Here is a 21,808-nt window from a genome sequence, read left to right on the forward strand (position 1 = left end):
AGAGGAAACAGTTCTTCAAACCTTCCTCTGCCGGTGCTCACCCAGCTGTCCCCAGGTGCCCAGCCTGAGAGAGGCCAGGCCTTGGTGGAGGATAAAAATAACCTGCTCATTGGAAGAGGGCAGTCCCCACTGCAAGTTCCAGGTCGACGCTGTTAGAATGAACATAGATCAAAAGAAAAACAATTTCATTCTCCGTAGTGCAAAAAAGGAAAAGAGAGTTTACCTTCCTCCCTTTTCTTAGAGCATTTATTTTTAGGAGACTTCATCAAATATCCTTTCTCTACCCCTTTGGGAATGTGTGTAAATATTTTATCTATCTATCTATCTATCGCTGCGCGGCTTGTGGGATCTTAGTTCGCATACCGGGGACTGAACCCCGGCCCTCCGCGTGGAGTCCTAACCACTGGACTGCCAGGGAATTCCCCATATGTAAATATTTTTTAAAGCTAAAAGAGTCTCTTGCCAGTTTTACAACCTAGGAATGTTCTTCTCAAAGACCTGGGAGCTCTCCCTTTGAAATATAATTATCGAGCAAGATACCCCATGGGAGAGAAGGACCCTAACTTCTGCAGGCACCTGGCTCCAAGTTGCAAAACCACCTCTTGCCTTAAGGATATGGGAATTTCTCATCTTCCTCTGGATAAAGGCAATTTGCAAACACAGATGGCCACCCTTATGGAATTAGGATGGACTAGGGCAGTAGATAGTGCCCTCAGGTCCTCTTGCTTGAACACAGGTATGCTGATTTTGAGAACAGGTATGCCCTAGGGATATAAGCCTGGCTGTATAAAAGGGTGAGGTTTCTTTCTGGTTTTGCAATCTCCTTACTCAATTAAAAATCATGTTTTCTTTCTCTTCTACCTCTGTGGAGAGGTTTTCTGGGTTGGCGGGGGATTCCACTGTTCATTTTTTCCGCTTTATATTCCTTCGCCATCTCCTGGGAGTTTGACCCCAAGGAGGCAATCTGCAAGTCCAGAGGTCTGGGGAACTCCACCAAGAGAGGCAGCTGGTGGGCACTCACCAACGCCACCTGCCTGTCATCACCCCTTGTCAGCCTGCTCCCCTCTTACCTGGAAGCTCAGCTCTGGGAAGTGGTGGCTGTCCCTAGCCACGTGAGCTTGGGTGAGTTGTTTAACCTCATCATGCAGGACTAGGATGGGGTGAGTGAGCCACCTCAGGCACAGCATGGGGCAGGGCACCAAAGACTCAGTAACGAGGATCGCTATGGGCTGAAGGCCTGTGTCTCCCAAAAATTCATACGCTATTTTGATGGTGACTTTGGGAGGTAATTAGGTTTAGTTGAGGTCATGAGGGTGGAGCCCTTGTGATGAGATTAGTGGCCTTATAAGAAGAGGAAGAGCAAGTGTTTCTTTCTCTCTCTTTCTGCCATGTGAGGATGCAGGGGCAAGGGGTCTATCTGCAAGCCAGGAAGAGTACCCTCACCAAGGAACCAAATCATTTGGCACCTTTTTTTTTTTTTTTTTTCAGTTGGCACGTTGATCTTGGACTTCTCAGCCTCCAGAACTGGGAGAAAGAGATTCCTATTGTTTAAACCACCCAGCCTATGGCATTTTGTTATGGCAGCCTGAGCTGACCAATACAAAGATAACATTTAAGTGCAATATTTTTAAAAATCAGAATTAATGCCAAAAAGTCCACGATGAAAGAAATATCAACATTTCCAATAGAGACAGCCTCCAACCCTGCGCATGCATGGCTCCGCCCACTCGTCTGGCCCTGATGCCCCCCTGTTGTCGCACTCACCTTCTTCACCAATGAAATAGGGCAGATGCACCTGCGGCACCTCTGGGCCAGCTGGAGCATCGAAAATAGGAAGGGAGGTAGGATGTGAATGTAAAGCTGTCCATAGGGCTTCTCAGGAGGGATTGCTAAAGACAGTCTCTGAGGGCAACAGCCTCAGAGTCTCTTCTAAGCCCTTGCTTCTTATGAGAGACTCCCTTTCTCTACAGGGTCAGCTCTTTTCTCCCTCAAGACAATTACAATAGACAAACAGGTTTTCTACCAGCTCATGTAGGTTTCTCTGCACACTCAAATATATATTGAGTATATAGAGACATATTTGGTGCAGAGCTAGGCACAGTAGGGGACTCTGAAGAGCCCAGGACACAGCTCCACCCCCTATCAGGACAGGGAGGGCGCTGAAATGTGCTGGAACCAACCCCCACTAGCCTGTCCCTCCAGCTGGCTTATCTCAGTGTAGAGAACCACCAACCCTGGGAGCTCCAGTCAGCCTGCTGACACAAAGCTCATTTGCCAACATCCAGTTTTCCGACTTGGAGGAGAGGCTGGCTGCTCCCTCACCCACACATCCCCCATGGAGCCCACCTGCCCAACCCACTCAAAAGGTGGCAGCACAACACTCTAGAGACCCAGGGCTGGGATGGGAATTAACCTTGAGACTTCACTAGCTTACAGATTCCCAAGCCCTGATTTCTCTAAAGAAAAAAAAAAAAGACCTCTTTGCTTTTTGTAGATAGCAACAACATCCCGCATTCAGCAGCCACATTCCTTTTCTCACTCCACTTCCCTGGGCCACTGTGGCCTTAGGGCCTGGGCATAGTTGGCAGGTTGGCTGAGCAGGAGGGGAGGTGGGGCATGGTCACTGCCCCTGCCCTGCCTCCGGCAGTCCTGCAGCGAGGGCTCCGGGGCGCCTGGCCCCGAGCAGATGAGGTGCCTGGACTTTGGGAACTGTCCCGAGAGGCTGGGGCTGGGAGGCCCCTCCTCCCCGCCCTGGCATCCTGAAACACTGCCACATGCTAAAGTCCACCTGAAGCGGCCACAGAGAGAGCCCCCGGTACCTTCGTTTCCTATCTGTGAGTAGGTCCTCAAGGCCTCCTCTGCTCCCAGTCGGACGACCCATCTGCTGGGGGAGTACTGATTCTCCAGCTCCTACGGGACAAAGACACGAAGTTCCATAAGACCTTTGACCTCCACGCAGACTGTGCTCCCGCCCCTCCGCGTGCCTGGAGAAGCCCCTTCCCTGATATCTCAGGCTCTCATAGATGCCCTTAGCTTCCTTCAAGCCCCCCGGTCTCCAGCCTGGCAAGCCACTCCCCACTCTCCCCCCACTAACTAATTAGGCGTTTCAGATACAGCATTGCAGATGCTGCCAGATCCACAGTCTAGAGCAATGGCCATGCCTTTAACCAGCAGGACAGCTTTACAGGGAAATGAGGTCCCATAGATCTGTCCCAGTCAATGCCATCATGGGTACCACTTCCACAGCGGCTAAGGCCACAGGAAGCCAGGGAGCTGGGGTGGCCACTGCAGAGAAAGTGAGGTAGAGCTGATATTCCCTGAAAAGGTATGATTCTGACTGCAGGTGGACGCAGCACAATCGGTGAAACAGAGGTGAAGAGGAAGGAATCAAAGGTCAGTTTGGAAATGTTGACCAGCCAGATTGCTGAAACACAGAGGTGAGGCTGGGAAGCGGGGGCTGGGGGGTGGAGGGTCTTGAATGTCAAGCTAAGATGTTCAGACTTAACACAGAAAGTAATAAGGAACCAGGTTTTGGAGAAAGGGCTCAGAGGCAAAACAACAACAACAAAAAAACAGGTGAAGGCTGGACTGGAGAATTTGAAGACAGGTGGCCTCATGGAAAGGTCTTGGGCTCTGGAATCAGATGGGCTGAGTGCCATCCAAGCTCCATCACTTGCAGGCTCTTTTACCCTGGGCAACTTACTGACAGTCAGTTCCCTCATCTGTATAATGGGCAAAACAATAGTACTTTACTTCATTCACATGACTTATAGCTTTCAGCCTTGTGAGGCTGTATACCTTGTGAGGCTGAAAGCTATAAGGCATGTAAATGAAGTCAAGCTAGCCACTCAAATGTGGGTTTCCCCCTCTTCCCATTGAACGGGGTTCTTGGCCAGGGGTCTTTGGATCTGTACAATCTATGCCCGTCGGATGTTTGCAGTCATACCTCGCACACTCTGTGATTGCTATCATCATCATCTTTTATTATTGCTATTATTTATAATAATGAAAATGCAATGGGTTTCTGAAAGTGCTGATATTATAGGGGGGTGTGTGTGTGTGTGTCTATGTGTGAGACAGAGAGAGACAGAGACAGAGAGAGACCGAAAAAGAGAGGTTAGAATTTCTTGGGGGCAGTATCTGTAACTGTCACCACATTCTTAGAGGCGTCCGTGACCAGAGAAAGAACCACTACCTGAAATGTAGGAAAACTAGTTAGGAAATTATAACAGAATGATAAGCATAACAAATGCTTTGCATATGTGGTTTCTAACCCCCATAACCTTCCCTCAGTAAATACCAGCCCTCCGGTATTTACTCCTTCAGGTCTGACACATCCTCCAAACATTGCACAACCTCAGATTAAGGTCCAGAACTTCGGCCCCAACCTCATCCCGGTTTATGGGTATTGACATAGCCAGGGCTGGACTTCCCTGGCGGTCCAGTGGTTAGGAATCCGCGCTTCCACTGCAGGGGCACGGGTTCAATCCATGATCAGGGGACTAAGATCCTGCATGCCGCACAGTGAGGCCAAAAAAAAGTAGAAAAACATAGCCAGGGCTTCCATTTCCTCTACCCTTAAAATCAGGCTAGCAAAAGCCTACCTGTGGCGAGAAGTAAAATATCAATAAATCACAGTGCTAAAGCTTTCGGGAGCTGGCACACAGTAGGCTATCAACGGCGCCCACAGGAGTGGTTCTAAACTTTCCTCTCAACCCCCATCTCACCTCTGAAACACACTCCTCAGCCCTAGCCTCTCCCAGTGATCCGCCTACCTCTTTAGACATCCTCTTCCAGGGAGCCCCGCCCTCAGGACCTCCGTCCAAGTCGTCCATCCCGTCCATCCCGCTGTGTACGAGCCGACAGGCGGCCGGGCCGCCTTTTTATGCCAGGAGGGCGGGGCTCTGGTCAGGCCCCGTCCCTGGGAGCCGCGCCCACCGCCCTGGTGAGCTGAGCCTGGTGCGCGCGTTCCCGGTCCCTCCCACGAGGGGGCGGGCTGAGGCCAAATCTCCCGCCGGTCCCACAGCCGCACGCTGATTGGCTCCGGGCCGGCGGCGCCGGCTCCCGATTGGCCCGCGCGCCGGGGATAAAGAAGCAAGGCGCGGGAACCGACGAGAGCCTGCAGGGCGGCGGCGGCGGCGGCGGCGGCGGCGGCGGCGGCGGCGGCGGCGGCGGCGGCGGCGGCGGCGGCGGCGGCGGCGGCGGCGGCGGCGGCGGCGGCGGCGGCGGCGGCGGCGGCGGCGGCGGCGGCGGCGGCGGCGGCGGCGGCGGCGGCGGCGGCCGGGCCCTCGATTTGTGATCTCCCTGAAGGCACCATGAGCTGCATCAACTTGCCCACCGTGCTGCCCGGCTCCCCCAGCAAGACCCGGGGGCAGATCCAGGTGCGGGCCGCGGGGCGGGGTCGGAGTCGTGATCGAGGCCCGGGTGTCCGTGCGCACCGGGGCCCAGTGACCTCTCCTTCTCTCCTAGGTGATTCTCGGACCCATGTTCTCAGGAAAAAGGTAATGGCCTCGCGGGACAGGGGTAGGCCGGGATCTCTTCCTCTACTTCCCTGCTTCTCCTCCAACCCCCAGGACCCCGTCCTCCTCCCATGACGCCCCACGACCCCGAGCCTGCCGCCCCTCTCAGAGCCCTGCTTCTAGAGCAGCCCCCACTGCCCGACCCCGCGTTCGCGCCCAGGATGCCTCTCCTCCGTGGGATCCTACCGGAGGAGAAGCTCCTCCCCTTCCCGTCCGGGTCGGGAACTCTTCCCCTTGGGGTCATTCAACCACCGCTCCTTCCGGGAGCTGGTCACAGCTGCTCACCGTTTAGCCCCTCACTAAAGCCCTCTCTGAAGGCATCTACGGTGGCCAGGCTCTGTGCGCCGTGCAGTATCTGTGGCTTCCTTGCAGTGTATGATTGTTTCCTTAGATGGCCCAGGAGCGTAGTTACTCTCCACACTGAAGAGTCGAGCGCTGGTGCCTTTGCTTCCCTGAAGTGATAGAACCAATCCCAGTGAGCCCCCAGTAACTCCCCTGGCCCCCCTTCCTATATGGCGCTGGGGAATCACTCCAGCTCAAATCCCTTGCCCACGACGGTGAGGCTCAGGGTGGGCTCAGGGTGGGCTCAGGGTGGGCTCTCGGACTCAGAGACAAAGCACTTCCCTTGTTGCACCAAAAGGTTCTGTGAAGTTAGTTCAGGCTATGTGAAGAACTGTGGGGTGAGATTACTTTGGAATGGAATCTGAACCCCTCTCCTGTGCATGTGGTCTTTGCTTTGCCCCCAACAAAATCACTCCTCCAGCCCTTCCCCGAATCACCTGAGGGCCCTTCTTTGCCACCCCCCCCATAGAGAATGACTATCAGCCCAGGCATCCTCCTCCCTCCTGGGTCGAGACTGAACTCTCTGTGTGGGCCTTTTCTGTCCTCACTGGTCCACGCCCTGCCCTGCAGCCTTCCCATCCATTGGTGCGCTCAGGCTGTATACCCCTAGAAGGCTAGGTAAGGAGCCCGACTTGTGCTGATGGGGTCTTCCTCGCCCACACTTATGCATGGGCCTTACCTTGCAGTACTGAGCTGATGAGACGGGTCCGTCGCTTCCAGATTGCCCAGTACAAGTGCCTGGTGATCAAATATGCCAAGGATACGCGTTACAGCAGCAACTTCTCCACGCATGACCGGTCAGTCCCTGCCCCTTCTGTCCTGTCCCCACACCTTTTGTGAGAAGGCCAGTGACTGTCAGAACTCTTTAGAGAGGATGGTTAATAATGCTGATGCCAGGCAGTGAACCATTCAAATCTGCAAACTTTCCAGGTTGCTTGGCAAGGTACCCTAGAACTTGGCCTTTCTTGGGGCTCTAGCCCAGTGGTTCCTAGCGGGACGTGATTCTGCCCGCCAGCGTCTATTTGCAATGTCTGGAGACGTTTTTTAGTTTTCACAACAGGAGGAGGTAAGGGCATGATGGCAACTAGTGGGTAAAGGGCAGGGATGCCACTACATCCTACAATGCACAGACAGCCCCATAACAAAGAATGATCCAGCCCCAAATGTCAGTAATGTCTGGCCAAGGTTGAGAAACCCTGCTCTTGACCTATGTGGAGGTTGCAGACTGGTTTTGCTGGCCTGCAGGCTGAATTTTATTTAAGTTTTTAGTTGGCTTGTCCTTGCTGACTCCCTGTCTCGTGACCTTTGTGCATCCCCCTTTTATGTTTATCTGCCTGTGTCCTGTGGACATTTCAGCCTGCAGCCTGAGGTTGGGAGGTTAAATTTAATACCACTCCTGCCGTTCCGTACAGCATTTAGGGCCTGATGGTTTGGAGGCTGAGACACTTTTCTCGTCTTCCAGATTCATCCACCTGAGCCCCCAGCATCAAGGCTGTGCTGTGTGTGGCTTCAGGGTGGGAGTGCGGGGGGCTCTGAAGCTGGGCAGGTGGGTGAGGCGGAGAGGGCCCAGGACTTGGAGTTAAGTTAAACGTTGAGTGACGTTTCCTGGACATGTTGCCTGATGCAGGTCATTTACGTCTCCACGTTTGCTTTCTCATCCCTAAAACATAGGTGTCCGCTGCTCAGGACGTGAGAAGTGTCAGGGGAGGACAGTGAAAGCAGTGGAGAAGATTAGAAGTGCAGCTTCTGGGTCTGTCAGATGGGGGTGGAATCCAGGCTCTGCCCCAGTGTCACAAATCCTCTCTAATCTGGGCTGTAGAGGCCCAGACGAGCTGCAGCAGAGGCCTAGTGCTTGGCAGGCGTGACGGTGCTCCAGAGACGCTGCTCTTGCTGAAGCTGGAACCGGCTTGCGTTGCCTGCAGGATCAAAGCAAGATCATCACTAAGTAGTTGTAAAGTTTTACATAAATATATAGCTGCAAAACTGCAGAGCCGTCAGGAAACTCCTAGCTCCTTGGAAGGGTAGTTCAGAGGAGCAGGCAAAAATGGAAACAGAAGAAAATAACATTGCAGAAAAACAGAAACTAGAAGACAAAGAACAGCATTCCTCTTCCAAAAGGCCTGGCTGTGGGGCAGGGTGGGGTCCACCGCGTCATTGAATGCACTGGAACACTCCCACACATGGCCTTTCACTTTCAGACTCTGCTGGGTAGGAACCTCCCCTCAGGACACACGAGGCAGCGGTATGAATGTGGATCTGAATCCTGACTCTGCCCGTTAATAGCTCTATGATCTCTGAGAAATCCTTTAATCAACCAGAGGAGTCAAAGGGAGGGAATCCTAGGTCACTGCACTGCTGGTCGGTGTTCGTGGCTTATCTCTGCTGGTGCGCCTAGTCTTAGATTCTGGCGCTAATGGTCTGCCCGGGGCCATGGTAGGATTTTCATGGGCCCCTTCCTCTATAAAGAAAAAAATAAAAATATATATAATTTATGACTGCATTGATATAAAGACAAAGATAATCCAGACTGAGTTACATTTATTCTGATTTTTAGAAGAAATTAAAATGTTTCATTCGTCCCCAAAGCATCATGGGCCCCAGGCACTGTACCTGATGAAGTAACCCTGTCTGCACCCCACCCCACCACACACACACACACACACACACACACACACACACACACACACACACACACACACACACACACAGCAGAGAAGAGCTTTGCATCTGGGTTGAGCTTTACATTGGGCATTGCTAATTTCCAGTCCAAAGCGTGAAGTGAAATAGCTCTTGTTGAATAACTGGTTTTCCAAACAAAGGCCTTTACTCTTCTCCCCAGATGCCTTCCCACAGGTGCTAATTTCTCAAAGCTCTGGGCAGACATCTCAGCCTGCTCTGCAGGTAGGGGTTGCTCATGAGACCATTTCCCTGGCCCCTCATTCTGGTTCCTGGTCTCCTCTGGCTCCCTTCTCTTGCTCACACTCTGGCTTTCTGTCCCCAGGAACACCATGGAGGCCCTGCCAGCCTGCGTGCTCCGGGATGTGGCCCAGGAGGCCCTGGGCGTGGCTGTTATAGGCATCGACGAAGGGCAGTTTGTAAGTTGACTTGTCCTGATAGCACTCTCCCTGTGAACTCAACTGTCCCCCTTTTTCCTCTGCTGATTTGGAGGTTATTGGTTCAATTTCTGATATTTTTATAAGGTAAACATTGTTAACTTGCTTTAACTAGTGTCTGAATACCCTTTGAATTCCCTTTACTGCTTTCTGTGTTACTGTTATATAGAATTTATTGTACCTTAAAAAAAAAAAATTTACAGGACTTCCCTGGTAGCACAGTGGTTAAGAATCCTCCTGCCAATTCAGGGGGCACGGGTTCAAGCCCTGGTCCAGGAAGATCCCACATGCCATGGAGCAACTAAGCCCACGAGCCACAACTACTGAAGCCCGTGCGCCTAGAGCCCGTGCTCCGCAACAAGAGAAGCCACCACAATGAGAAGCCCACGCACCGCAACGAAGAGTAGCCCCTGCTCGCCGCAACTAGAGAAAGCCCGCGCGCAGCAACGAAGACCCAACGCAGCCAAACATAAATAAATAAATAAATAAATAAATTTTTTTTAAAAAAAGAAGCAACATTGAGCTAAACAGAACCAAACCCTCCCTATACACCAGTGTTGAGAAATCAAATTTTTTGTTTACTGTAAAAATAATTTTTTAATATATATAGTTTATTTATTTACTTATTTATGTTTGGCTGCATTGGGTCTTCGTTGCTGCGTGCGGGCTTTCTCTAGTTGCGGCGAGCAGGGGCTACTCTTCGTTGCGGTGCGTGGGCTTCTCATTGTGGTGGCTTCTCTTGTTGCGGAGCACGGGCTCTAGGCGCACGGGCTTCAGTAGTTGTGGCTCGTGGGCTCAGTAGCTGTGGCTCGCGGGCTCTAGAGCGCAGGCTCAGCAGTTGTGGCACACGGGCTTTGTGGAATCTTCCCGGACCAGGGCTCGAACCCGTGTCCCCTGCACTGGCAGGTGGATTCTTAATCACTGCACCACCAGGGAAGTCCGCTTCTTTTTTTTGATTTATTTTTTGGCGGTGTTAGGTCTTCGTTGTTGCGCAGGCTTTCTCTGGTTGCGGAGAGCAGGGGCTACCCTTCATTGTGGTGTGTGGGCTTCTCAATGCGGTGTCTTCTCTTGTTGTGGCTCACGGGCTCTAGAGCACAGGCTCAGTAGTTGTGGAGCATGGGCTTAGCTGCTCTGCAGCATGAGGGATCTTCCCGGACCAGGGATCGGACCCGTGTCCCCTGCATTGGCAGGCGGATTCTTAACCACTGCGCCACCAGGGAAGTCCCTGCCCCACAGTTCTGTTCCCTGTTTCTATGGCTACTTCCTCCCTGGCCAGCAAGTCAAACTCGAGTTCCCATAACTAGTGTTTATTAAACCTACTGCAGAAACATCACCAATCTTCTGTTCTGCCCTCACCCCTGTGGGTCTTGCTCTGCAAGAAGTTCTGGGGCCCAGAGGTGGCTGCCTCAGTTGCCTCTCAACATGGGACCTGACAAAAGGACTGCCTCTCCCTCCCTTCATCCTTCCCTTGGAGAGTGGTACATCTGAAGACCCCACGCTATAAGCTGAGGGTGCAGTGGTAGGTGGGCAGCTGGATCCTGGGCATGCCAGCCGCACAGTGTCACTCCAAGTGTTGGTCTTACCTCTGTTTCTTTTTAATTTTTTTTTTTGTCTGTGCTGGGTCTTAGTTGCAGCACACAGGGTCTTCGTTGCAGCGTGCGGGATCTTTAGTTGCAGCATGTGGGATCTTTAGTTGCAGCATGTGGGATCCAGTTCCCTGACCAGGGATTGAACCCGGGCCCTAGCAGTGAGAGCGCGGAGACCACTGGGACCACCAGGGAATTCCCTAGGAGGGATCTGGTTTTGTCTTGACCATCACAGTCACAGAATGGCCTTGCCGGAAGTTCGTATTTATAGATCGGGCTCATATCACGTGTTGTGACCATTTTTTCCTCATCAGCAAATACCTATCCTTATGAACATCCCATGTCTTCCACGAGCTGGCCCCTTGGGTGTGGCACTTACAGGCTGTGACGGACGTGTGTGCGGACATCCTGGCTATCGTCCGGTGTATTGGGGTTTATCTACTAAGTAGAATCACTGGTCAAGGGACCGATCTCATTCATTCAGTAAGTGTTTTCTGAGCTTGTGCTGTGTGGCAGCGATGTTCTAGGTGTTGGGGGTACAGCCAGGGTCTCACCCTTGCACTTACATTCTAGTTGGGGGAGAGAAATATGTAAAAGGTGGTGGCAACCGGGGGAGAAAGGCACTGTGAGGGGGTAGAGCTAAGGTGGGGATGATGCTTTATGAGGACGGTCAGAAAGGGGCCAAAAGGAAAGTGGGGTGAAGGTTCCCAGTCAGGAGTGTGCTTTTGGGCATGTCTCAGGAGCAGCCAGGAGGCCAGGGGCTTTGGCCAGGTCAGCGGGAAAGACTTTGGCGGTAACCCTGGGAGAGCCTGGAAGCCGCCCAGGGCGTCTCCTCTGCTGGAGGAGCAAGGACAGCATGGGGGGTGGGGGGAGAGTCATCTGGGTGTTTGCGGAAATCCCCGGCGGTGGAGGGCAGGGTGTTGGCGGCTGCATGCACACATCCTGTTCCAACTGCCCTTCTCTTTTGTTGCTCCGGTGGCTGACATCATTTTCCCTGTGTTTCTACTTTTGTAAATTGCCTCCTTCTCTTGGTTGATCTTTCCTCTACAGGACATGATGTAATCGGTGCCAGTTTGTCACATGCTGTAAATATTTCTTCCCTGTTTATTTGCCTCTGGATTTGGTCTGTGCATCTCATTTAGTCTCTACCATTCATGGTGGAACGGTTGAATGTTTCAGTGTAACGTCCTTCGTTCCTGTCCTCTGTGGCCTTTGCGCCTTCAACACCAGCCTGGCTGCCGGGAAGCCGGGCCTCCACCGGGGCAGGGCTGGGGTGCTTCCCTCGTGCATCATGAGGGCGCCACCTCTCGGCAAGATAAGGACGAGGGTGAAACTACTTCTTGGCTTCCTGATCTCCCCTTTCGGTCCTCTCCCCTCATCAAACCTTGTTCAGGAAGTGGCTCACGGCAGGTCAGCCCAGGTGCTGGATCTGCAGGTGAACCAAATGGGTAGACTTGTCACCATCAAGAAACCCCCCGTTACTTTTCTACCTGGATCCTGTGTGGCAATCATTTTTGTCTACCAAGAAAACCCTACGTTTACTAGGTCCTCTGAAGTTCCGCTTTGAATGTAACCTGTATTAGAGTCTATGGCTGCTGTGACACGTACCACAGACTGGGCGGTTTAAACCACAGACATTTACTTCCCACAGCTCTGGAGGCTGGGAGCCCAAGGCCAAGGTGTGGGCAGGGTGGGTTCCCCCGAGGCCGTGAGGAAGAATCTGTTCCAGTCCTGTCCCCTTGGCGTGCAGGTGGCCATCTGCTCCCTGTGTCTGTCCCTCTCTGTGTCCAAATTTCCCCTTTTTACAAGGACACCAGTCATACTGGAGTGTGACCCTGCTGACCTACTTTATGACTGGATACCTCTGCAAAGATCCTCTCTCCAAATAAGGTTCTGAGGTATTGGGGGTGAGGGTTTCTACGTATGGATTTGGGGGGTGGGAAGGGACACAATTCAACCCATAACATAACCTAAAAAATTTAATGGCAATAAGAACAAACGTCAGTAATGTGGTTGGTTACCAGTGGGCATTCTGGGATGTTGCAGACAGCTCTGACCTTACCTTTGATCATTCAGGAACCCCAGCTGGAGGCCCAGGGTTCAGTGTTTGGGTGGGGGCGGGGTGGCATGTGAACAGGGGACAAAGTTTAAGTGGAAGAATTGAAGTCTCTGATGGTGGGCATCGCTGCAGCGGGCAAGGTGGAGGACCCTGAGAGGTCCCCAAACCCTGGTGTGGAAGGACCCACATCTGATGAGGCCTTGACAGGGAGAGTGAGACGCAGGGGGTGCTCATCCCAGGGCAGTTTTGCCCCCAGCCCCTACCCGGGGGATATCTGGCAATGTCTGGAAACCATTTTGTTTGTGACAATGGGGGTAGGGTGGAGGGCACTGGCTGACAGCTCCTTGCAGGCTGGGGGCTGCATTTCTGTGACCTGTGATGAGTCCTTTAGAGAAGAAGAGGGGCCTCACCTGGAGCCAGGCTGGAGCCTCTGGGTGGGAGATGCTGTTTCCGTAGCTCAGGCTCGGCAGCCCTGCAGAGGCCGTCAGATCTGGCTTTGGTGACTCCCGCTGGAACTGATCCAGGTTTTCTAACCCCTCTCCTGGACCTCGTCTTGCTGAGCCCTCAGGTCTTGGTAATTTTGCACCTACATGAACGGCTTGGAGAGAGACCCTTTGCCCAAACACAAGAACTCCCCACTTCACCCAACCCAAAGACCAATCTAGACAGATGATTGACCAGTGAAAGTTCACCAAAGAATTTAAGTAGCAGCCTTGCCCTGGGCCACTTGAAATTTGATTTCCCAAGTAAGTGACCTTTCTGCAGGCCCTGTATTTAGAAGGGTGTGCCGTGCCATCCTGCTCTAAGTGGCCAGTGGAACCCTCACCCCTTCTCAAGGCGTCACACGGGCACATTATGTTTTTAAAGAAAGGCAAGCACACAGAGCCTGCCTCTCGGCCATATAGCATATGTCATAAATTATTCGAGGCTCCTGAATCCCTAAACACCACCAAGGGCCTTCCTTGCCTTTTCTTGGGCTCAGAAACGTGAAGTCATTGCCAAGGTCACAGCTAATGGGTCCAACCAAGACCACGGTTCAAGCCCAAGGCAGCCTCTGGCCTGGGCTTTTGACCACTGCGGTAGCAGACTGCCTCTCCTGGTGACTGTTCCGGGTGCTTGGCCTGGAGTGGGGCCCGGGTCTGCCATGGAAAGCTGGCAGGATGGTGGAGCAACTGGGGCTGCTGCAGATGTGCAGGCAGCGTGCCGGGTGTGGGGGGCTGGGGCCACCCTATTCTCGCGCTCCACGCCGATCCAGGTGGCCAGAGCTGTTGGGTCCAGCCACGTGTTCGTGGTTCCTGGAAGCTGCTGCCCAGGGCGGAAGCTCACTCCTCCTCTCACCCTTTCCAGTTCCCCGACATCGTGGAGTTCAGCGAGACCATGGCCAATGCCGGGAAGACCGTCATTGTGGCTGCACTGGATGGGACCTTCCAGAGGAAGGTAAGGCGTCTGGTCCAGGTCTCGGGATGGGACCCAGGAGGGAGGAAGGGGCCGGGGCTGTGCACAGCTCACCGCGCCCTGGATGACCAGACTGCCAGAGCCCAGGCGCTCAGGCGAGCCAGACCCAGCTCCCTGGTTTGCCCCAGACTAGGCCGCCTGCTGCAGGGGCTGGTGCTCTGGGGGAAAGCAAGGTCAGGGCCTAGTTTCCTGGCTTCAGGGCTGTGAATCAGAGGGTTTCAAGGAAAAGCCCACCCGGTGAGGTAAGTGCACACCAGTCTTTCCATGGGAATACAGGCTTTCGGGACCATCCTGAACCTGGTGCCCCTGGCCGAGAGTGTGGTGAAGCTGACGGCGGTGTGCATGGAGTGCTTCCGAGAGGCCGCCTACACCAAGAGGCTGGGCGTGGAGAAAGAGGTGGCGCCTCCTGCCTTCCCCAAGGGGTGGAGGGGAGGGGGTGGTGCTGTGTCCCCGCTCAGTCCCGGCGCTTCCTGTCCCATGGCCAGGTCGAGGTGATAGGAGGTGCAGACAAGTACCACTCCGTGTGCCGCCTCTGCTACTTCAAGAAGGCCTCGGGTCAGCCTGTCGGGCTGGACAGCAAAGAGAATAAAGAGAACTGCCCAGTGCTGGGAAAGCCCGGGGAGGCCATGGGAGCCAGGAAGCTATTCGCTCCTCATCAGATCCTGCAGTGCAGCCCGGCCAACTGAGGCACAGGCCCCACACCCAGGACGGGCGCTGACCAGCCACCTGCTCCCGTGCCTGCTGCTGCCCCCTGGCGGACGCCTGCCCCCTGCGTGCTGCCCGGCCTTCTTGGAGGAGGAAGCGGGGGTGGGGGGGTGAAGTTTCACCAGCGCCCCTTCCCCGGCCAAGGGCCACGGGCCGGTGGTCTGCACATCACACTTCCCTCCTTGCCTGCCCGCCGGCTTCCCTCAGTTCCCTTCCCAGACTACTCACAATCCACCCCAGGCCGGCGCGGGGCCACTGCTGACGTGAGTCCCTCCCTCTCCAAGCGGTGAGGCCGGAGGCGCGAGCTCCTGTGGCATCGGCGCTCCTGGCTTCTTCCCCTTTTGTGGCTTTTGCTGTTGAGTTTCTGTTCTCACTGGGAAGTCGGAGCACCAGCACCTCTGGCTCAGCACCGAGCCTCCTCTAGTGCAAAGACTTTAGTCCCCCTGCCTGGGACGGGCTCCTGGCCCTTCTGAGGATGGCTGGACTTGTTCTCTCTTACTTCCCTTTCGGCCAAAAGCCCTTCCTGCTCTGGCGATCGTTTTCTCCAGAATTACAGCTTCTTCCACGTGGGTGACACCCTGCTGGGGCTCAGATCCCAGGGGCTTGTCTTTTAAAGCAGGGGCTGGGATTTTTCTGTTGTAGTGTGTGATATTAATAACTAATATTAAAATTTACTGGTTGATGAAAGCGTATTTCTCTTTAACTGTCTGGGATTCCCCAGGTCTCACTGGAGACAGCTGTGACCTGATTTAGGTATGGGGATTTCTCTTCAAATCATTTTCTGGTACTACTGATCTCTTAGCCACAACGCTTTTTAACTGAGAAATGATCGTGAAGTGTGTCCTGAGAGGAATGTTTGCCTGCTCTTCTGTCGGGGCAGGTTTCAGGTCAAGATGGGGGGATGAAGGAGCCTGAGGCCCAGGTTGGAAAGATGAAGCTCTGGTCTGTGCTGCCAGATGGGGCTGTGAGGTCAGGTTTTGTTTGTGAAACAGACACTTGCCAGTTCAGGAGCCAAGAAGACCAGCTCTGCTGCGCCTCAGAAAATACGCTGTGGGCAGCTTACACGGAGGCAAGAGTGCGCCAGGTCAGGTGTGGGCGGGGTGAGCCTGGGCTGTAGGTGTGCCCCACGCAGATGGGGGTCCGGGTTCCCCACCCTCGCCCCAGCTTCTCCCTCCCCTTTGCTCGCGGTTGGTCCCAGGTTACAAAGGTGCAGTACAGTGATGAGAACGTAATTCCCAAACCCTATTAGTTTTTACTCAGGGTTTTGAAACTGTTGGGGCCCACTTTTGACAGCTCCCTGTCTGGGCTCAAAAGGGGAAGCCCCGAGTTGCCCTGGGGGCCCTGGCCTCCTGCCTGAGCCGGGCTTGTTCCCTGGGGCGGGCTGGGCGGTCAGGCCGGCCCCCTGTGTGTCCGGAACAGGCTGCAGAGGTGCTGAGCCCTGTCTACGGGAAGCAGAGGGCCCCTGCCCCTCCAGGGGCACACCAGGACCCTGGCAGAGCGGCCCAGAAAAGCCATGTTGTTTACAGGCTGAGCACAGTTACTATTTTAAGATGCTGATGGGAGGGCAGCGTGAGCAATGAGACCCTGGGTCGGTGGGGGGGTGGGGGTGGCGGGGAGCTGCTAGGCACGCTGGAGGGCCAGACTGCCACAACTCTGTTCAAATACAGGTTCCATAAGACCTCGGCAAGAGGGTGTACCTCAAGGTGGAATTTCTCTTTCTCCTACCCCTAGACAGAGGCCCCACCCATGACAATGGAGATTATGAATGAGAAAAACATTTATTCCATCTCCAAAGTTAGTCAACAGAATCCAAGGGTGCTGTGCATCTCCCCCGAGGCTCTGCAACACATTCAGAGCAGCCTGGGGGCTGTGGGTGTGCTCCACGCCTCCCAACTAACGATGCTGGGGTATTTACATAAAGCTGGGTGCTGTCGTCAGGCAAAGCCCCTTCCTGTGGCCAAAGGGTGGGAGCAGAGACAGGGCTGCCCGCCCGAGCCCGCTGGTGGGGGGCGGCACCAGCCCTGCGCCTAGGCTGTCAGGAAGGTGACCCAGAGGCACTGGCACAGAGCCCAGATCCAAGCGAGCAGACACTTCAGCAGTGAGCACGGGCTGCCGCTCGCAGAGCAGGCAGGGGGCAGGGGGCTGGGGGCAGAACGAACCTGAGTGAGGAGGAAAGGAGCCCCAGCCCAGTGCCAGCAGCAGAGCAGGGGGAAGGCCCCACAGCCTCATCTTTGGCAGAGACCCCCAGATGGCGGTGGCCACCGAGGCCTGCACGTGGCCCGGCTCCTTCAGGCTGGGGAGAAGCTAAGGCACTTGTCAAACCAGCACATCGGGCCCTTGGAGCTACTTCAGGTGGGGTTGGGGATCATTAAAAGCAATGACAAAACCCATCCAAACAAAAACCCTTCCCTAAAAAATGCCCTTGAGGAGTGGTAGGTGAAGCCCCCTGGGGCACAGGCCGAGGCTCTGAGGCCAGAGCCAGGACGAGGAGGCAGGGGCTCTCTCTCCAGGCCGTGCGTCAGCTCCGACAGGCGCCAGGTGGATCGAGCGGGGCCGGCAGCTCTGGGAGACCAGCCTCGGGGGAGGAGTCCGGGAAGAGGGGAGGCTCCCCAGGCGCCCTCCCTCCTCCCCTTACCATCCCCGGCCGCAGCTCAGTACACGGGGGGCGGCTGGTAGCCCTCTGTGGTCTCGGCGTTCTGGGTGAAGGGCGGCTGTTGGTAGCTGTCCACAGGCGCGCCTGGGTAGGAGGCGTAGGCCGTGCTGGGGTCCAGAGTGGGGTCCACATAGTTCTGGATGAAGTCGTCCACTCCGGCCTTGTAGCGCTGGTAGGCCAAGGAGGCCAGCACGCCCTGCAGAGAGCCCCGAGGTTTGGGTTCCTCAGCCCTCCACCACCCTTCACCAAAGACACCAGGGCCCTGGCCCGTCCTGGTCCACTTACCCAGGAGAAGACAGAAAAGAAGCTGAAGGCGATGGCCGCCCGGGCCGAGTCGGCTCCCACCAGCACGTATTCCGGCTTGGTGGCTGCCCACTGATTGGCAAGGAAGCAGAAGCTGACGAACCACATGAAGGTCCAGAGAGCTGGGGAGAAGGCCAGGAGGGCAGGGTCAGCTCCACGGAGCCGGCAGGAGGGCAGGGTCAGCTCCACGGAGCCGGCAGGAGGGCAGGGTCAGCTCCACGGAGCAGGCAGGAGGGAGAAGCCCCCGGGGGTGCAAAGGGCACTGATGCAGAAGCCAGGGTGGGGACAAGATGCTATCCTGGGAGTCCTTGCTCCAAGTCCCACTCAGCTGCGGAGGGTTTCAGCAGATGGTGAGAAATCCTTCCGTGCCAGCCTGTCTGCTGGGAGGTCTGGGAACCTGGGGCTACTCCCACCCCTCCCAAGCCCTGCGGTCACAGCACCCTAGAGCTCTTGGGACCACTGCCGCTCCTGTTCACCCCAAGATCAAATGGAGGTGCAGCCGGCAGATACCTGAGAAGAGCAGGTCGCTGATGACCAGGTACTTGCGGTCAGTGGCGTTGCTGATCTGGGGGAAATAGACGTCGATCACGAAGAAGAAGGCCGAGGCCAGGAAGGCCAGCACCCCGATGGCGCTGCCGAAGCGGCACGCGTCCTCGTTGCGGTTGAACACGCAGTACTGCTGTCTGGACTCGTGGGTGTTGCTGTAGCCCTCACCGAAGATGCATGAGAACACGATCAAGGCGAAGACCTGAGGGGGAGGCAGGGGAAGGGCTGAGTGACTGCTACCCTGTGACAAACCCCCCAGGTGGCACACAGAGTGGGGCCTCCTCTGCTCCTGCTGTCCCCCATGCTCCAGGTTGGTGTCCCAGCCCCTCCTGAACTTGGGGAGCGAGCCCCTCCCTCTCCCTTCTCCTGGGCTACCTCCAGACACCAGTCACAAGTCACGAGGGGCATGGCCGGGGATTCCTGGACTGGGGATGGTGGGGAGTGAAGGGGATCTCCTGGGAGGGGACTGCCCGCCCAGCTGTCTGCCTGGAGGATGGGTACTGGTGGTTAGGTACTTGAAGATTAAGGGCAATCGCCCAAACTAAAGCACTCCCACTTTCAGTGAGTTTTAAACAGGATGGGTCACAAAGTCATAAAAACCCAAGCTTGGAGTCTCACCCCCATCACCTGTCTGAGTCACCTCTACAGCACCCAGCCTCTGCCTAAACACCCAGTGATGGAGGGCTCCTCCCACCTCAGGAAAGCCATGCCTCTGAGCCGAAATAGCGTCCCCAGACCCCCACCTCCTGGAGCCCCCTCCACCTCTTCCCTGCTGGGCTCCCCAGTTTGGCCAGCTTCTTTCCTACAAGGAATTCTGGGCTCTTTGGCATCCTGGCCCCTGCCCTCCCAGGGAACCCCAGCTGGCCTCCCGCTCACAGTGGGTCCCACCCACACAGAGCACCTCACGCTGGTCTGCCCAGCAGGCCTGTGGACACAGCTCTGCACGCAGACCCCTGGATGTACTGGGGTGGGGGTCGAGGGGGTGTACCAGCCAGAACGCTGGGAGGGGCTCCAGGCCCTTGCGAAAAGCCTCACGTCACCCGTCTCCGCCCCAAACTGAAAGGCCACCGCTCACCCCTGCCTTATGTCAGCAGACCCGGGACAGTCTGGAGGCCTGGCTCTCTCTGGGACCGGCCCAGGCCTCTCCCCAGCCTGCCCTGCCTGCCTGCACAAGGCCCTCTCAATAGGCTCTGGAGCTGGCAGTCACAGGCCCCACCCCCAGCTGGAGATGAAGCCGGAACTCTGGATGCTGGGAGCAGTGTGCCAGCCTGACTCCTGGCACTGCCATCCCGAAACGTGGGCATCTGCTCCTGGAGTCAGACCCCACAGTCAGGCAGAGCGGGGGTGAGAGTGTCACCAGGGCAACGCGTAGGGCTCCAGTCCAGGCAGGGGCAGGTGTGGTGTGGGCGCCGCATGCCCAGCCCTCTGCCTGCGGGCTGGCTAACAGCTTGTTCAGCTTTGGGCTCCGGTTGTCCGAGAGCATGGGACCTCCCACCAACGCCCCACCCCGGTAACCTGGTACTGGAGCGCTCAGCCAGCTCACATGGAGGGGAACATCCTGGGGTCACCTGATCTTGGATGGGGAAGCAGACCCATGGGCTGCTCTTGAGAGACTCTATATCAGGGCGCCAGGCTGCCCCCCAACCCCACGCACCCCACGTGGCTTCGGAAAGCCCCTTCCTGATGAATTCCCCCAGGGTGGGAGTCGCGGCGTGCCGGCCACCTGTCCTGGAGCCGCCTCAAACTCCTCCAGCAGGGCGACGGGCCTGCTCCCCGCGGTGCCGCCCGGCCATTCCGCGCCCGGGCTGGGAGGTGGGGGGTGGCGGGACCCGGGTTCGGGGGGCGGCGGGGCTCGGGGGGTGAGGGGCTGGAGGGTCCCGGGCCCCGCTCGCCCGCCCCACGCGCGCCGCTCCCACCCCCGGGCCTCGGCCGCCACCACCTGTCGCGCTCTCAGGCTCCCAGCGGCCCCACTCCCCCGGCCTGGCGACGAAGTCGGTTCCCCGAGGCCCCGCACCCCGGCTCACCAAGCACACGGCGCGCACCACCACCTGCGGCTGCGTCAGGAAGCGCCTCAGGTCGAAGGAGCCGCCCGCCTTGGCCGCGCCGTAGGCCCCGCTCTCCATGTCGCCGTCGCAGCCGCCGCCGACGCCGCCGCCGCCGCAGCCGCGGACTGCTGAGGAGCCAGCCCGCCGCCCCGCCCCCTGCCCGGCTCCTCCCCAGGGGCGTGGCCGGCACCGCCCCAGGGACCGAGGGCAAAGTCCGCCCAAGACGAGCGGCGGTGCAGGAGCGGCAGGGTTACCCCGACATCCCGGCCTGCGCTTCCAGCGGCCGACATCCGTCCAGCGGCAGCGGACTCGTTGTCCAGCCCACCTCTCGGCCGGAGTCTCGTCCCTCTGCTCTACTGGTCCGCAGGGCGACTGGAAAGGGCCAGAGAGTCCCCAGGAAGAGAGGGTCGCAAGGAGGGCCCGCCCGCCTGCTCCATCCACTCTTTGCCCCTGCACTCCCGCCTCCGCCTCCAAGAAGTCCCGCCAGATGCCGTCTGGGGCCCATCTGCCCAAGACCCAGGCTCCTACGCACCTCCTCTCTTCTCCCCCATTCTACTTAAACCCCAGGCCACAGCCTGGACCCCTCCCTGCATGGCCTGTCACTCTTTTCTCCTCTCTGGAGCTAAGCCTGGGATGTGGTCGAGACCACCGCCCCTCCCAGTTTTTCCCGAGCCGGGCCCGGCCCCAGGGCCATGTAGGGCCGTGCGTAGGGCCGACTTCCAGGCTCCAAGATGGTGTGCAGACAGAAACGAAGTTCCCAGGGTGGCCGGCAGGGGGCAGAGTTTAATACAATTCTTTCCGGAAATGGTTCAGAGCGTCCAAACTGGGATGGCTCTAGGTGTGTGTGGGTGGGGAGGGGGGCTGGTTCTCCAGGGGCCTCAGGCTGACTCGGCAGGGAGGAATTCCAGACATCATAGTTGCAGGTAAAGATTAATGAGGGGGTGCTGGCCAGGTGGGGCCCAGAGTCCTCCAGGTGAATGGGACGGTGACAGGTGAGCAGTGGAGCCAGAGGACTGGGCCACCAGGAGATGGGGTGCCACTCCAGGGAAGAGGGGAGCAGGGGTGGGGGAGGAAGCAGTGGCCCTGGGTGGGCTGGTGCCTCTGGGCCTTCACATCTACCCCACCGTCTCCCCAGACCTGGATGGACGGTGACGAGCTGCTGAGCGGTGAGGAGAGGGGCCCTCACAGAGCCCCGTCCTCCTATGGACCTCTCCTTCCCCCTACAGCTCCCCCCATCCTAAATCCCTCAAACTAGCACCATGAGTATTTGATGAAGAACACCAGCGCTCCAAGAATCCAGGCTGGTGGGGCTTTTCTTCATTCTTTTCTTCATTTCATTTCTTCAAATGGTGGGTCCTTCTATAGGGGACAAGGACCAGGGCTCTCCTGGGGACTCTGCCCAGCCTGCATCTTCTGGTCACGACCTTGATGACAAAGGAGTTGAGACTCCAGGTTAAGCCAGCATACCTCCCAGCCACCCCC

At 56.6% G+C, this 21,808-nt stretch overlaps 3 protein-coding genes across 7 annotated transcripts in view; 1 reads left to right on the forward strand and 2 right to left on the reverse strand.

Annotated features, from left to right (window-relative positions):
- The window catches only part of AFMID (arylformamidase), a 24,506-nt gene extending 19,673 nt beyond the window's left edge, over positions 1-4,833 (reverse strand). For all 4 annotated transcript variants that reach the window (XM_079905054.1, XM_079905056.1, XM_079905055.1 and 1 more), the window contains exons 1-2: positions 4,776-4,833; positions 2,820-2,910 (exon numbers count right to left, since the gene is read on the reverse strand). In XM_079905054.1, the coding sequence (XP_079761180.1) occupies positions 2,820-2,910; positions 4,776-4,787 (103 nt within the window). In that variant the 5' untranslated portion in view covers positions 4,788-4,833. The remainder of the gene's footprint in view (positions 1-2,819; positions 2,911-4,775) is intronic.
- A 443-nt stretch (positions 4,834-5,276) lies between these two features.
- Positions 5,277-15,956, forward strand: TK1 (thymidine kinase 1). The gene is made up of 7 exons (XM_079905073.1): positions 5,277-5,381; positions 5,470-5,501; positions 6,548-6,658; positions 8,863-8,956; positions 13,967-14,056; positions 14,351-14,470; positions 14,560-15,956. Exons 1-7 carry the CDS (start codon positions 5,316-5,318, stop codon positions 14,758-14,760), a joined length of 714 nt encoding a protein of 237 aa, XP_079761199.1. The 5' UTR covers positions 5,277-5,315; the 3' UTR covers positions 14,761-15,956.
- Positions 15,957-16,040: 84 nt separating this feature from the next.
- Positions 16,041-20,436, reverse strand: SYNGR2 (synaptogyrin 2). Of its 2 annotated transcripts, XM_079903724.1 has the most exons (4): positions 20,306-20,436; positions 18,246-18,483; positions 17,718-17,857; positions 16,042-17,628 (listed from the first exon to the last, which is right to left on the reverse strand). In XM_079903724.1, the coding sequence occupies exons 1-4, from the start codon at positions 20,402-20,404 to the stop codon at positions 17,431-17,433; spliced, it is 675 nt and encodes a 224-aa protein (XP_079759850.1). In that variant the 5' UTR covers positions 20,405-20,436; the 3' UTR covers positions 16,042-17,430. The 2 variants fall into 2 exon arrangements, with proteins under 2 accessions (XP_079759851.1, XP_079759850.1); XM_079903725.1 differs by lacking the exon at positions 17,718-17,857 and having other exon boundaries at positions 16,041-17,628.
- Positions 20,437-21,808: the final 1,372 nt, after the last annotated feature.

Source organism: Stenella coeruleoalba, assembly GCF_951394435.1.
Source record: "Stenella coeruleoalba genome assembly, chromosome: 19".
NCBI lineage: Eukaryota > Metazoa > Chordata > Mammalia > Artiodactyla > Delphinidae > Stenella > Stenella coeruleoalba.

Coding starts and splice junctions, on each gene's coding strand:
- TK1 (XM_079905073.1), top strand. CDS start 5,316: ATGAGCTGCATCAACTTGCCCACCGTGCTGCCCGGCTCCCCCAGCAAG. Junction 5,382..5,469: donor AGACCCGGGGGCAGATCCAG/GTGCGGGCCGCG, acceptor CTTCTCTCCTAG/GTGATTCTCGGACCCATGTT. Junction 6,659..8,862: donor AACTTCTCCACGCATGACCG/GTCAGTCCCTGC, acceptor TTCTGTCCCCAG/GAACACCATGGAGGCCCTGC.
- SYNGR2 (XM_079903724.1), bottom strand. CDS start 20,404: ATGGAGAGCGGGGCCTACGGCGCGGCCAAGGCGGGCGGCTCCTTCGAC. Junction 18,484..20,305: donor TGGTGCGCGCCGTGTGCTTG/GTGAGCCGGGGT, acceptor CCTCCCCCTCAG/GTCTTCGCCTTGATCGTGTT. Junction 17,858..18,245: donor CAGCGACCTGCTCTTCTCAG/GTATCTGCCGGC, acceptor CCTTCTCCCCAG/CTCTCTGGACCTTCATGTGG.